Here is a 16860-nt window from a genome sequence, read left to right on the forward strand (position 1 = left end):
TCCACAGTTCCCAAAACTAAAGTCGACGCCAGCTTTCAAAAACAGGGGTGGCCAAGAGGGGGCCGGATTTTTTTCGGGGGGGCTAAAGTTAAGCGATATTATAGTTCTGCCAATCTTTTAGCCTCAGTATGTCCAATTTCAGGGGGGGCCAGCAGGATTTTAAGGGGGGGACCGAGCCCCCCCTGTCCCCCTCCCTAGCATCGCCAATGCACTTTTGGGTTCCGTTTGAAGCCACGTGAGAAATAAAGAGAATGTCAATGCTCCAAAATCAATTCGATGCTACAAAAATGGAAATCATGATGTTATCGAGAACATACAGCTGCGTAGTCGTGGTGGCCATTTGGCTGATACTATTTTCCATAGTTACTGGCATACTTTCTTCTTTACAATGAAATAAATATGCATTGATTTTTCTCAAAATAAACCTACTCTTTAGTCGATATTTTAATATCAAACTGGAACCCCTTATTGGAAGACTTTTATATCCTCACTAATTTTGATATAACATGAAGTTGAAAACTGAAAATTATATACTTTCTTTCCTGATGAAGGAGCTATGAATATTTCATATAACGCATCTTTTCAATGTCCCATATCTATAATATGTTAATACAAAATTTCGGCAAGTGTATACAACAATGAAGTAAACATTTCTGTTAACCCATATACGCCAGGAATAATAATTAGATCAAAAACATTGAATATAACGATGATATTTAAAACAATACGGTTCTCGAGTCTCCAAATTCTGTTTGGGATGGATAACACAAACTTTGTCGTAATATTTGTACCGTTTTTTTCTATCTGATATTTTTTGGGCGCCTCGTTAAACCCTTATAGTTCCAAAGCGACGCAGCCCATAAAAACCAGCTCTACCAAAGCCGAATCCACAACTTTATCACCCTTTTCACCTCTTCAAGCAGACCAAAAAGAAAACAGCCCTTCAAAAGGCGTCGTGAAAGCCAGTTGATTGAAACTTTTTCCGCTTCTGGAGTCTAAACTCCTTAATATGCGCCGAGATTTTCCCTTCATATGTAGGAGATTCCGCTTTATTGAAAATCTTCAAAGAGCATCAGTAAACATTGTCGGAACGAAGAAAATCCAAGTTGGAAAACAGCCCTTCGAGTTTCACTTGTTTGTTTGCATTTCCCCCCATAAAACGAACTGCTTCCGATTCACTTTCCGTCCCCCTCCCACTTCCTCCCCTTTGGGGTGGTTCACGCGGAACGAATGTAAAGATGTTTTTTTTCCCGTTTTGTGTTCGTTGTTTCGACCGCAGCTGGCGCGCCGTCTTCAGGAAGGGACGCGTCAGCGCCAAGATATTCGGAAAGTATGCTGCCAAAATTGATGTTCCTCGCGGTATAGTATCGTTAGATTTCGGATACTAAACATTTCCGGTTTGAATTTATCCCCCCTTGGATTTAATTTCGAAGAGCTCCATTCTCATTGTATTCTTGTTTTGTTTCAGGCGCATTCTCCTCTTCTGGGTTCCGGAGATAACAACAAACCAGTAAGTATAAACGAGATGTTCTATCTATGAATTCATTGAAATCCCTTAGCGCGCGCTGGTGAGGCAAACGTTCGCGATTCTTGAATCTCATTTGGAGATGAGAAAGCCTTGTTCATGTTTGAATGATTTATTCGAATTAGTTTTATCCAGCACTCCTTGCAGATTGAACATAATCTGTGTATGTTTTGCCTTACTTCATCTTTTACATATGTGCAGGAGATTAGATTTCAAACGGAATTAAATAAACAAAAATACGATTATACTTTCACAAACTTTATGCATATTTCATCAACACAGTAGCTTCTTCAGATATAAGGTATTTAACTGTAACATTTTCAAACATATTTATATCCTTTTCAGTGTCATAGGCGAATATCAACGTTATAACAAAATTGTGTGTTTTTTACTTGTTTGTCTAGGTCTAGAAATACAATTCCATCTGAGAAAATATCAGAACCAACCAAAAAAATTATCGAAAACTGTTCACTTTTTTCTCTTCCAGAAAGAAATAGTTCTATGTTTTACTAGAAAGTAGAAGATTGGATTCCGCGGCTGATAGTTCATAGCCGAGCTTAGTGAGGCTATGAACAGCTAAAGCAATCAATGTATTTTGCTGCCGTGTTGAACATTCAATTTTTTCTCTGATTGTTTATAATGATATAGGATAATGTATTTGCAAATTATTACAATTACCACAATTTTTTTATTTTTTCTGTAGTAATAAATTAAAACAAAATTTGATAGACATTCCAATTTTTGGAATGGTTAGTTGCATAGAAATGTATATGTCAATAATAATTGAAGTTTGACGTATCATGAAATATTTTATTCCCATTGGGAATTCTGCCTATAGGCAGTAAAGTCCTTACTCTGCTGTCTAGGCAGTAAAATTATTACTTTGCTGATTGATATGTGTCTGCAAAATTAAAAATTGCTGGCAATCGGAAATAGTAATTTACGTAACAAGTCCGGAAAATAGGGTTTTTTGGACGAATAGACAAAATTCCAGGACTCGCTTACGCTCGTCCTGGAAGTCTGTGAGTCCAAAAAAACCATTTTCGGGCGTGTTGCGTACAACCATGTAAAATAACACTATCGCTGCTGCTTTGCATATTTTATTGCGATTGCGATAAAAAACATGCAATATTTTGACAACTAATTTCATATGAACTGTCAGCCGTTATCTCGGTTGCTATGGATTCTATGATTCTTTTCCGGCCTAGTCCGGGAAGTACGTACTTTCCGGACTAGGCCGGGAAATTCTACTTTCTCAGAGAAAAAGCGTCCGGGAAGTGAGCACTTCCCGGACGGTTGCCGAAAAAAATAATTAATTATCGAGAACGGCAATAATTTTTCCTCATCATCATTTCTAGATTGTGAATTCTCAATGATTTGTTTGGGTACAGAGAATATTGGGTATTACCGGTAATAAATCAAATCAATTCAAGTTCGTTAACAATTTGCTAAAATAATAAAATCATAGAATGAATTGGCTTACTCCAAATTAGTCGCTTGAGTTCAATGGCCACAACCCTGTAAATTGAACAGAGAAAATAAGGTACAATAGAGGATTGCTTTTAGGAGACCAAAACAAGGAAGCATAGGGCCACACCCATTGGCAAATAATTTTTGTATTTTTATTTTTGGTTCACGACTAGAAAGCTCTCAATTCCTGTATAGTATTATTGTATAATACTCGCAGAAAATAATGCTCGAATGTATTCTCATTATAACTAAGCCGTATGACAGGTTGAAAGAAGTATGAATAATTACCAAATGTCAAACCTTGTTTTGTGTCCGGAACATTGCAAGGTTTCACTCATAACGCCCGCCCTTTTCATGTTACCACCCTTCTTGTCGACATACAAGAAGTCATCTGTTAACTGTTATCTTTCTCGAACTGGGTGGTCCTGCGTTCGTTCTATTTTTAGTCGATCAATTTTCGTACGTGAGTTTTCACCATTTATTCTACACTGAGAGCGTAAAAGACTTATATTTAGAAATATCAGTTAATACATTGATTTCATTTCAACAACTTTTTTGGGTCTAGAACCTCTAAAATACGTATTGATTTTGATGTTACATTTCTTGTATCTAATATCGAAAACACATCTTTATTTTCATATTTCAAATATGAAAATGAATTGAATAACAGTTTCCTCTCAACATGTTTCCATTTTTCAATTCTATAAATTACACGAGTAGCTTCTTCAGAAGGCACTTAAATAAGGACTGGAATTTTTGAGCGCTCCTTCATTTATGTGCCAATTGTTCCCTTGTGGATCACTTATACCTTTATACTATTATGTTGTCTCCAAGATTGTATGAAAGAGAACGATAACTCAAAACTCTAGTCTTCATTTCAGGCCCTCATCATTTTTATTCGATATTTTACTTTTTTTTGCAATTATTGAAATTTTAGTGACGCTACAAATTTCAGACTTCTTTCCCTACCAAAACTTAACGAATGCAAAATACAGAGGCCATTTTTTCAAGTTATCAACTGATTAAATTACACACAAACTGATTTTGTCTGAGACTCAATAACCAAAATGTCATGTTAGGACGAGACATAATATTAATCACTATGAAGTACCTACAAGAAAGATAAGTTGTTCCTGTTAATTATGTTCTTCCCCTTTTTCAATTGTATATCAATTTGACACAATAGAAAATCCATCATTTTGTTACACCTGGATAGGAAAATACTCCTTTTTCCATTACCTATTCTCCGCAATTTCTGAACAGAACATTATAACGCACAGAACTCTATAACGCCAGCTATATCATTTTTCCCATTTCGCCTCTGACCACAAAAAAAATGATTCTTCTAGCGAGTCACTGTCACTCCACCCTTCATCCTGTGAACCAACACCTGATGCTGATGCCTCGGAATATCTTCTGGGTCCATAACGAATTTAGGGATTCTGTTGACACGACGGAACACCGACAAGGGATATTCCACTGCTCTTGTTATTCAGTTCGAGTTTCCCTGGCCAAATGATCTCGACGTCTAATTCCAAACCTTTCCGTACGAAATTCAGCTGTCAAATATTGGATTGTGACATATTAAATGTCAATGTCGTGTCGACGACGTTCTTGTATTTCAATACGTCTCGTACGTACACAAACGCTCATAACATACGAGAGCAAAAGCGCTCGAAGTGCCAGGTCCGCAAGTTTGGTGATGTCGAATTGGAATTTGGAATATCAAGAGATTGGTGTTGATTCGGTTGTTAGTGTTTGTAGAGATGTGGGGAGCGAAATTAATTTGCCGAGTTCAGGAAGTTGTGTTTGCCCGATATATGTTACAATAACAGTTGGCTTGGCTTTCAATTGAGTTCGGATGGGGAACGGGTTTGACCCTCATACAGAGTGTTTTCAGTTTATATTCGATTTACGCTACTCGATGATGATTACTCAGAAACAGGGACATTCAGTCTGGGATACGGGTTTCTCTTGGTGTGAGGCAGTAAGAGGTACGTGACAAAATTGACGGCGCACAAACGACTGGGATCTCTTGATCAAAGAGATAAATGAGGCTTTACACGTTTGGAATGTCATAGATGCCTCGATGACGCTAAGCAAGTTAGAATAAAAACCACCAAATCATAAGCAGATAGTGCGTCCAGGGTCGAGCCAAGCAAATAGGAACGAAGAGGAGTTGATAGAACTTTAAGATTAAAGAAAGAAGAATTGGGGCTCTATGACTCGTCAATAACTTTTCCATCACTATTTTAGATATAACTGATTACATCGATGTGGCTGAGCCTATTCGCTTAGGTACGCTCCCAAGTGTCTTCTATCTACCCTTCTATTATTGTAATATCTATTTCTCTCGACTCGAGTTTAATACTACTATAAAAATACAGTCCACTTCAAGAAACATGAGTTGGTCGATTACTAACCTATACTAGATTCTTCTCAAAATCAGAACTAGCAATTTTCGCACTTTGGTGAATATTTCTCAATAATTGCCTAACTTACCCCTACCCTCATTCCTGCAAAGTTCCGTATTTACTCGATCGACTAAATAGGGGCTGCCGATTGGCAGCCCTGCACTCATCTGTCATGCGGTTATCTCCTGGTGTCTCCCCCGAGTTTGCTAACATCGCGCAAGTATGCGCTAATTGTTAACAGTCCAAACGAAAAAAAAAATTTCACCGTCGGAGGTTTTCGAACGACTCTGATCAAATAATCTTTTTGAAGATGGATCAGTGGTTATGAACGGGATCAATACCCGAAAAATGTCCAGATACTCAAATATCTTCATTAAGTTCACAGAGTTGAACAATTTCGTCTTCATCATTTAGTTCACAAAGTGCGTCTAATTCTGCTAGGAGTACAATTCCAAACAGAAATCCCAAGAAAATGTGCGGACCAAAACATAAAAAAAGACAAACGCAATTGGTGCATGAATGAACGAGCGCTCAAAAGATCCTGGAAAAGAAATGGTGAAAGCACTGACGTGCTTTCCGTGTTTTACCATTGACCAGACTAAATACAGATATCGACTGAATGCTGAGTCTAAATTAAGATTGATATTGAGCAAAAAACTCTTGGAGTTGACTGCTATTGTCATAAAAAACAACCTAGCTCATAATAACACGTCGGTAAGAATGAAAATAATCTTATCTATATCTTCTTCTTCTTCAGCCCTCTTTCATCCATTGTCGGATACCTATAGGCCTCTTCCAGTTTTTTCCATGCTTCTCTGTCTTTTGCTGTTCTCATCCATTGCTTACCGGCTACAGCTAATATGTCGTATATCCATCTTTTTCTCGGTCTGCCTTTGCTTCTTTTAGTCTCTCGAGGTCTCCAAAACGTCACTTTCACATCTTTATCTATCGTTTAATTTTTTTTTATGAAATTCTTCATTTCTTCTATTTATATTTAGGTGTTTTGAAATAGGTTCGTGTCTTTATAGTCAAATAGCTATGAATTTGAGAGACCCTGATTCAAAACAATGGAACAGACAATCAGCCCCGAGTTGTTTGTTGACGATATGAAAATTCACAATTGCTCAATTATCCTCGTTACAGATGTTGCTAACCATGTGGTTCACTTTTGTTGAATGTGACTTCAAGATCCGCAAAGTATGGAGATTGATTAAAATGAAACAATTTCATAAAAAAAACTGCTAATTTATACATTGGATGATTGACGTATCTTTTATCACCAAATAACTTCAATAGATAGAATAGTGTCGAATTCAAACCATCTCAAACAATTTTATGAGACATCAGGCGAAATTGAACAATGTCTGTTTGACAAAGCATGTCTCTTGAATCGAAAAATAAAAAGTGTGAAGATTGCCTCTTGATCAAAATGAAACAATTCTATAAAAAAATTCACCAAATTTATACATTGGTTGCTTGATTGATTCGCAGGGATCCGAACCTGATATCGAATGATCCCAGGGAAATATTCAGAAATTCATAACCTATAAAATTAACTCTTCAGAAAAAAAAATTGTGTATTAGTATAATAAAAAAATAACATACATGATGTTACGAGCGAAAAAATTGTATTCGACCCTCTTCAAACATTGCCATAATATTAAAATGGTCCCAATGTGGAGTCGCTCTCATCCCTTTTTATTGATAAATATCTGATTCCTTCATTTCTCGGTTTTTACGCAGTAGGTATCTTTGCGAACCGCGCCACAAAGAGATTTGTATGCATTCCATCCAGACTGCCGCCCTGCCTGTTTTATTCATTCCAGGGCCACCGAAACCCCATGAAATTCTAAATTGACTCCCATCGCGTCCCTCCTCATCAAAAGTTCAACGGATGCCAAATATTTTATAAGCTTTCCGAACTTTGTACAGCAGTAATTGCGAAATTCGCCTCCTGCCCAATCCGATCCTCATTTTTTCGTAATGCCCTGTCGTTCCCGCTTTCTGCATCGACTGGCTGGAGGAATCGTCTATTTTTTGCGTGTTCCGTTTTTTATTGGCGAAATTTTTAATCGATTCTTCAGAGATGAATTCCCCTCAGGTAAATTTTAATAACAAGTTGTAAATAATAAACCAAAATGAGGAGAGTACTGACGGGAAGTCAGAAGCTATGGTGCCTTTGGAGGCCACATAACTGTTTATAGGACACGCGCTGATTTTATGTCATTAACTTTTAGGAATATTAGGCGACATTGGTCGTACAGACATGCATCAGAAATGTTCTAAATTAGCTGTTGAGATTGCAATAAAGTGTATGTTGGACAACCGTCGCGTAATAATAATCTAACAAGATTGAAGAAACACATGGGTCACATAAAGAAAACTCACAGTGATTAACTGGCATTGGCAGATAATGTTTTGAAAACTGGGCATGCTGTATACGAATATTCGTTAAACTTGCGGAAGTATTGAAATAAAAAGTTTTGAGGCATAATGGAAGGCCTTGAAACATTTGAAAGAAAATATTTGCTTAATTTTGACCTAAAACCCATCAATAACCCACTGTTTACTACGGTTCTTAATTTGAAAATTAAAACAAATATATATGTCCGCATCTGAACTCGAAAAATTTCAATGGATCTGAAATGTGTTATGAGTTTAACTGTGAAGCCTTTGATCACACTCATTTGTCATTCTCCGGAAATGCCAAGTATACAACCAGTTATTCGACAGTTTATGCTTGTTTATCTGTGGATAGATTCCTTTTCACTCGATTCTACAGGGTGTCCCAAGTTCGAATCCCTTCGGACGTTTCTGGAAAATTGTTCTATTCCAAATATGAAAATTGGGATTATGATATTACTCGTATTCTGTAATAAGCTGAAAGCCCAGTTATATTATATACAGAAAATGACAATATCTGTTTTTTTAATTTCAACTGTTATTCAAAAAATCAGTTAATATAAGTAGTAGATATTTTCTTGATTAGACTTATTCTTGATATCCTGAATGGGAACCCTCTTCACATTTTCCAAATAGAAGGGTGTTTCAAATATTTTACTGAAAATTGAATAAACAAAAAATGATCCACAAATATTATTATTATTTCTCCAACGCTGTGGCCTCTTCAGGAGAATTTTATATAAAGCCGACATCAGTCGTAGAGTCACAATCATTAAAAGAAGATTATGAAACCGTAGAATTGATAGAAAGGGTTGTCGAAAATGGAAAGAATGAAATTCAAGTGTATAAATACTTTTCGAAATAAGTTAAAACAATTACTCTACATACAGGGTGTCCGAAATTCGATGCTCAATGAAAGCATAAATGAGCACACGCTTATTTTTTTTCCTACAACTACTATTGAATGAAGCATATTTTTTATAGCTTGCTGATTTTCAAAACTATTCATTGCTAATATTATGAGAAATATTATTCCTCACGGCACTTTGCCTCACTTGATAGATCAATGACCACTATCGTGAGAGAAGTTGGACTTTCCCCACTTGTTGCACAATTAACTATTTTTCATGACTCTCCAAAAGAATTGGAAATGTTTTTTTTTTCAATATTGTGAAAGCAATATTTGCTGTTCAACAGGTGGGTAAAGTCCAACTTTTCTCACGAGTGTGAAAGGAAACACAAGAGTGAGAAAAGGACTTTCTCCACATGTTACACGCTGTAATATTCCTACAACTGCACAAATTTAAATAATTCAAGTAATGTACCTAATTCGATTCAAAATGGCCTCCGTTGACAGTATCTGTTGAATTCTTACGTTTCCATAGAAACGACTTCTCAAAAGCCGAATTTGATTAGTCTACCAAGCTAGGTGTGAGCACTGCCGTGTGGCCATGTTAACCTAACTTAACCTCTACATAGGGATTTACGGCTTGGCTTGATATTCTGGCTACTTGGCTTGAGCAAAGTAGCTCGAGCTTGACTGGAAATCTACTCAAGTTCAAGTCAAGTAGTAGTTTTTCAATGTAGTACTTAATAAATAAATACTTAACTTGACATTGAAAAACTACTACTTGACTTGAACTTGAGTTGATTTCCAGTCAAGCTCAAGCTACTTGGCTTTGAATTTGAGTTGATTTCAAGTCGAGCTCAAGCCAAGTAGCTTGAATATCAAGCCAAGACGTGAATCCCTACCACTGCACAAAAAGTACATAACAATTGTCAAAGAATAATACACAGTTTTGCTATTATAACAGGAAGTACATAGGTCGCAAAAATATATAAGCTTAGTAGAGAATATCATAACCCCCATTTCCCGATTTCAAACAGGCCCAGTCCTCCAGAAACGTCTAATAGGACCTCGGACTTGGTCCGCACTGTATTTAAAGCTACCAACTTAAATCAAAATAACGCGGCAAAGCGTGTACGCGTTCCATAACCGTGCACATGTCGCGGAACAGTTATAAACTTCGTAACGGGCCCGCCGAACGAAGGCCAGCGACGCCCAGACGGATTTCTGGACAGTTTCCGCCGAATTGCCGGTGGCCGACGGTTTTGCCGCCTCGCGTGTGTGAACTCAAGGGCCCCGGGGGCCCCATACGAACGCCGCGGCGTGCGGACTGTTTGCTCTTCGCGCTGATAAAATAATACGCTTTCGTATCGGCCGATAGCCACGTTTTCGCTGTTTCGCGAATCGCCTACGTTTTTGTGTTGGTTTAGTGAGTTTTTTCGGCTTTCGGACAGATGGGCGTTAGGCAGGATAATAGGAGATCGTCTTGGTCTTCGTGCGCTGTGAGTTTTTGGCTTGGGAAAGAACAGATTCCTCGGATCATTTCAAGAAAATAAAGTTCCATAAACATGGGCCCGCAAACGCTTTGTTTTAGAGATGCAGGATGTTGAAATTTGATGTTTTTTTGTCTTAAAGCACCTTCCCTACACAATTATTCAACCCAAATTTGGCATTGATATTCCAGTTCAAAGTTTGCATCATGTGGTTTGCTAATTTTGAATGCATATCTATAAGGTGTTTTATTTCGAATAGTGCCCGCTTATTTCCCCCATAATTTTCTTTGTGTGGATCACTAGTAGTTTAGAAAAATGTAAAGAGAAACTTTGGTCCAAAACTACATTTTTTGATTTCCTGTAGTTTATCGTATCTGCTACCGATTTCGATACAAAAATTTCAAACAATTCTATAGTAATTCTCAGGAACATTTTTGTAATTTTTGTAAATATTAAGATAATGAGCTGTGCTGTGACCAATAAATTAATTATATGTTTTGGTACTGATTTACCCAATCTGTAGCGAAGATTAATAAATATTCGATAAACTGGAATCATGTTCTCGAAAACAAAGCGTTTCCGACCCCATTTTGATAGGACTTTTTTCTTAAAATTATCCAAGGAATCTCTAATTTTCCTTTGTATCTCCAATTTAGGCACAACCTGTACGAACGTTGGATATCGATTGTGTTTGATCTAAGCTTGTCACTAGATTTTGTGACTTATTCATTGCACAAAGTTTAAATGCAATCCATAATTCATCAATTTTTAACGGGCTTTACAAATATATTATCGGAAAAACTATAAAACAGGTATGGGAAGTTATCATGGAATAACTGTTTTTCCTCCAAAAAAAGCCATCTGCAAATTCAACTGGCTTACGAAATTAAATAATGGTAGAGAGACAATTTCTATAACAAACTTTTCTGCTAAATTTTTCCGAATTTTGTGAATGCTCAATCGATTCTCAATTCGAATATTTCAATATCATGGTAGTTTTATTGCAAGGAATTCCAATGAGGGTACATTCAAAATTAATGTACCAAATAAGAAGGAAAATAATATTAGTTCACTTTTGCAACTTTATTAACAATAATTAACTACCATTATTTCAAGTACCACAGCAGAAATCAAATTCTCTGTCTGATTTATTAATTCTCCAATTCTATAGAATTTCATGCATAATTGAAATAGTTTGGCAACAGGATTGTTTCAGATTTCTCACTTCCTCATTTCTGCTACGCCAACGTCAAAATTTTCGCTTTAATATTGTTTACATTTTGGCCTTCTTCATATTTTTGATTGTTTGATCTTCAATCTGCTTCTCAGAATAAGATCGAAGCCTGATAAGTTTGCTAATATTTTATCCATGTTTGGTATATATCATTTGCATATTGTTTGCGGAAAAAATCTCATATTTCATTCCGAAAATAGACCATGGTTGATGTTCTGCCTTGCTTCCAAAAATCGCACATTTACTACAAATGAAACAATACAAGTACTATTTCCAGCAATCAGTAGTGTTTTATGTTGATTGAAGGAAATGCAAATTTATTCTTGTGGTACTCATTCAGTTATCTGAATCACTAAACGAAATCCATTTGGAACAATAGGCTTATGATTCGTTATTTAACAAAGAAACTTTCGGGAATTACGACATTGTTAATTGCAAACTAGCATGAAAGTTACATTAAATTCTCATTCATCGATAAAAACGTCATTTCCTCGTTCAATGAATATTGTGGTACTTTATTTTCAGTTAAAAACCTTGAGAAACGGCCATAAAAATTGAACTCCCTGAAATTTTCATGAATTGATATTTTTAGGTTTTTCGAGACTACTCTACTCAGTTAGAAATTGCGGTTTTTCCTTAGTTCAAGTTGTTCCTCGATAAATCTCAAGTATTTATTTAAGGTATAGGGTTTGATCAAGTAAACCGCCGCCCCCCAATTTTATAGATAGAATTGACTGAAAAAATATAAAATAAAGGTTCTAATTTGAAAATCTTGATTGAAGAATTTGAGTTGTCTAAGTTCATGATCTTCTCATAAACACCCTGTACATTTTTAGTCCGAACCGCAAACAGTCCTATAATCCTACTCATTGGCAGAATCGAAACTAAAAATGATTTTTTCGAAAAGAAACTTTTTCTGCCATTTTTTTCATAAGAATCTCATGAACTCATAAACTCATGAACTGTTGAGTTTACACCCAAGGTATGGCATATTGCTGAAATTGTCATCAATAATTCATCTAACGAGGCAATAATTAACTGGGTATGCCCTTTTAAATAAAGAAAGTAGTAGCAGTATAGACGGTTGTTGTATTGTTTTAGGGAGAAAGATTATTGACTCAAACCCCAATTCACAAATTTTCAACACAAAATTGTGATTAATTTTCCAAAAACGTCTAATAGGCCTACGCGGTGAATCACCCTGTATAGCTCTCGGTATGGTTTGTGTAGTTTCCGAGAAAAGCTCTAGAACGAAGAAGTTCGGTTCGATAATAGTATATTCACACAAACTGTAATATTCCCAAGAAAATCGAATACGAAGCGATAAAACTAATCCAAGAACTATACAATATAAAACTGTCCGTATCGAATTGGCACAAAAAACTGCGCCACATTAATATTCTTAGTTCTCAGTCAGACAATCCGATCCATGAATTTCGTATGCTATAAAGCAATAGCAAAGGATATGTTTCAAAGAAATTCAATTCTGAAAAATGAACAGACATGAAACTGATACCAGGGAATAATGGTTGAATGATATTTTTGATGCGGTGTTCTGTTCACAATGAATAAAGTCAAATCTAATTATAAATAACAATAAATTATCCGCTACAGCGAATAACAATTGTTCGTTCCACACGATGAGTTATCAAAAAATTTTAGGAGAATATTTATTTAATGTCGTTTTGAATTGAATTCAGTGAAATAGGAGAGGGCTTTAAAGCTTAACGATCAGTGGTACCAGTTGTATCAGTTTGTCGGGATGAGGTATATGACATTGCTTGAAAAAACTATTGTACTCAGTACCATTACAGGTTTCGAATTTCATTATTTTTCGTCTTTTTTTTTGTCGCTGGTTTTTGACTTTGATCCAACAATTTTTTGTCTTTGACAATTCTCAAGCTGAATTCATCAACAAGATATAGCAACCGATTTTTGTACCAAATTTAATAGAAACAATATGAAAATACAGTGGAAAATTTCCGAAATGTAAACTGTTAAGGGATGTTGAAAAAATGTAATTCTGAAGGTTCTTCCAATAAGAGGTTTTATTTTGATATTGCAAAAAAAAACAGTTTATTCTGAGAGAAATCAATTGATGTTTATTTCAAGAGAGGTATGGAAAACGATATCAGACAAATGGACGCCACAGCTACGGTTGCAGCGATAAATCCTTCTCAAGAAATTTTCTACGTGGCCCCAAAGAAAAAAGATAGATCACAAGATCTCGGTGGCGAATTATGGTCACCAATTTAAAAAATTACAAGGCCAGCAAACGTTTCGTGAAAAATTGAGTTTGTTTCATTTCTTGTGTGACAAGTAGCCTTGAGTTGTTGAAAATAAATGCCATCTTTCAATTTAAGCTATTAAAAATAAATAATGATAGCTCGGTAGCGCAATCCATTTACCGTTCCATTTGCACAAGCTTCATTCTCTAATAAGTAAGGTTCAAACACCACCAGCCCAAAAACCGCACCAAACAGTGAACAGTGAAGGGGCTTTTCAACAATCATTCTTAGATTTTTCGGGCCCCAAAATTCGACAATTCTGCTTATTCTGAGGTAAAAACAAGCCTCAACACTAAGAAAGATTTCGACGCATATCGAGGACCCAATCAGCGAAGATTGATGGTGATCGACTGGCTTGAGTTTTTGTGTTGATTGAACTTGCCTTGAGACTTGAGTCTTTATGCAAAATACGGAGTATTTTCGTTCGTGAAATGCCTAATTCCTCAAGATCGAAAAGGAATCGACAAACCTGGGTTTTCGTCAACACTACCGGCTACAGCAGCAATATCCTCAGTTGCTTTTGAGCAACGCACACGGTTTCGATTCCACACATCACTTACTTGTCTGAACAGCTCAATTTTTTCTTTGTGTTGTATCTGCTTGTAGCGTTTCTTAACAATGGATGTTGAAGCTTGTATTGTTCCGTTTTGAGTAATGGCGTAGTTTTTTCTACTTGTCGAATGTCAGAAAATGACAGCTTCAAAAGTAACAGCTGCCCAAAAAGTGGGCTATTCAAAATGAAACTTTTTGTTGGAAAACAATAAGTGAGATGATTGAGAGTGTCATTCGTGTGTTGTTTCGGGATGAAAAAATCGAAAAAAATTGCAGAACTTATCGATTCTATGCCAAACACGAGTTGAAGCAGTATTAAAAGCGGAAGGAGGACATATCGCATATCAAAAAATACTGAAATATTTATAAACTACTACAGTTTTTTTTTTCATTGAATGAAAACAGTATTTTCAACTTCCCATATAATCTTCTAACATTTTCAGTACCACTCAAATTACAGACAAACCAGCTGACGCATCTGCAGTCTGTGTTCGATCACAAGACAAACCATAGCATCGGACGTAATCTGGATAACCTCCAAACAAGTTCGATTTCAACCGCTCCGTCCAAAAATAACCCCACCGTTCCGATACCCCAGAAATCCAATCGCGATTCTAAATCACCGTTTAATTATGCACGCCGGTTTTTTTTTTTTTTTGAACTTGCACCCGGTAAATCATCGATCGGATTCACCTGGCGCAGGCTGATAGTCCGCGACAATAAACGGCCGACACCTCGTTGTCGACCGTTGCATTCTCTGAGATTTATGACGGTGTCCTGCGTCCGTTTCTTGGCAAGGGAGCTGCAGCGTTTACATTATGCAATAATTCGAGGACCGTCCTCGGGAATTCGACCGTGATGTGTTGCGTTGTGATGTTTTGGCGCTAGCATGCGATTCGATTGTCGAATCGTACGACCGAGCTAACGTATATGCGTTAAGATATGTTTTCCTCGGACAGCTCCCGTCGACCGCTGCGTTTCGACGACTTTATCTAACCAATCGCAATTCTAGTAATCGCGTAGTTCCGCCCATCTACGAGATGGCTAAAATTGCGATTGGTTAGATAAAATGGTCGTAACGCGGCGGTCGACTGAAACTGTCCGAGGAAAACGTACGTTACGTGTGATATTGCTTCAAAGTCAACCGAAACTAGAGGAAGTGTTGTGGTCAGAATTGGGATGAAAACACAATGTTTAGTCACTAATGTCAGACCATCATGAAAAAGATTGGTTTCCTGTCTGTATGTGTGTCTGCACATTGTTTCAACTATTTTAACTTTTACAATTCGTAGATTTTTCCATACATAAATTACCTTTTTCGGCAACCGTCCGGGAAGTGCTCACTTCCCGGACGCTTTTTCTCTGAGAAAGTAGCATTTCCCGGCCTAGTCCGGAAAGTACGTACTTCCCGGACTAGGCCGGAAAAGAATCATAGAATCCATAGCAACCGAGATAACGACTGACAGTTCGTATGAAAGTAGTTGTCAAAAATTTGCATGTTTTTTTATCGCAATCGCAATAAAATATGGAAAGCAGCAGCGATAGTGTTATTTTACATGGTTGCCGAAAAAATATTGTACGCAACACGACCGAAAATGGTTTTTTTGGACTCACAGACTTCCAGGACTCGCTTACGCTCGTCCTGGAATTTTGTCTATTCGTCCAAAAAAACCCTATTTTCCGGACTTGTTACGTAAATTACTATTTCATGATAAAGTAACGCGTTGGTTATGCCTTAATATGAAGTACCCAGGATCTCAAATTTTCCAATAAGAAGCTTCATTTTGATATTAAAGAAAAACGATAGATATCTTTTAATATATATCGATGAATGCTTATTTCATTGTGAAGAGGAAGGTGTGCCATTAACGATGGAAAACGATGACAACTTAATGGCCACCACGGGTACGGTTGCAACACCATATCCTTTTCATAACATTTTTCATGACCAATTCGCTCATTTGTGAACGACAATTTCACGAATTCCATTTTCAAGAAAGAAAAAAGTCTAAAGGTGTTAAATAACAAGATCTCGGTGGCCAGTTGTTATTATCTCTTCGAAAATAACACGACCATGGAACTTTACTTTAACGAAATTGCAATTGTTCTTGTCGACGAGGAATCGAAACACCTAGGTTTTGTCAACACTACGGGCTGCAGCAGCAATATTCTCAGTTATTCTTGGGCGACTCACATGGTTTCGATTCTTCACATAACTAAATTGTCCTAAGAGATCAAATGTTTCCACCAGTTTCACTATTGGCGGGAAGGAGCTTCTCGAAGACCCAAAAAAGCTTTAGTTTGGCAAAATTCTTACGATTTTTGTTTTGAATTTTAACAATGCGTTGTTGAACCGTGTATCGTTCAATTTTCAGTGATGGCGTAGTTTTTACTTGTCAAATGTCAAGATAAGAGCCCCAAAGTGACTTCTGTCCAGATAGCGAACTATTCAAATTGAAACCTCTTATCGGAATACTCTTTACTGGTTCAATTTCGATAACGATAATCAAATCGTCTTTGATAATCGAATATCAAAAAGTTGATCTCACCATAGTTTTGAGAGGAGGCAAATTGGCAATAATGAACAAAAACTTCATTGTCCTTTCTGTAATTTTTAATCTGTCATTCAAGATT

General features: G+C 36.7%; 1 protein-coding gene across 12 annotated transcripts in view; it reads left to right on the plus strand.

Moving 5' to 3' along the window:
• Positions 1 to 16860, plus strand: part of LOC123688953 (disks large 1 tumor suppressor protein) — a 742726-nt gene that overhangs the window by 571550 nt on the left and 154316 nt on the right. For all 12 annotated transcript variants that reach the window (XM_045627719.1, XM_045627722.1, XM_045627715.1 and 9 more), the window contains one exon: positions 1469 to 1510. In XM_045627719.1, coding sequence (XP_045483675.1) covers positions 1469 to 1510 — 42 coding nt within the window. The remainder of the gene's footprint in view (positions 1 to 1468; positions 1511 to 16860) is intronic.

This window comes from Harmonia axyridis, chromosome 1 (assembly GCF_914767665.1).
Source record: "Harmonia axyridis chromosome 1, icHarAxyr1.1, whole genome shotgun sequence".
Lineage (NCBI taxonomy): Eukaryota > Metazoa > Arthropoda > Insecta > Coleoptera > Coccinellidae > Harmonia > Harmonia axyridis.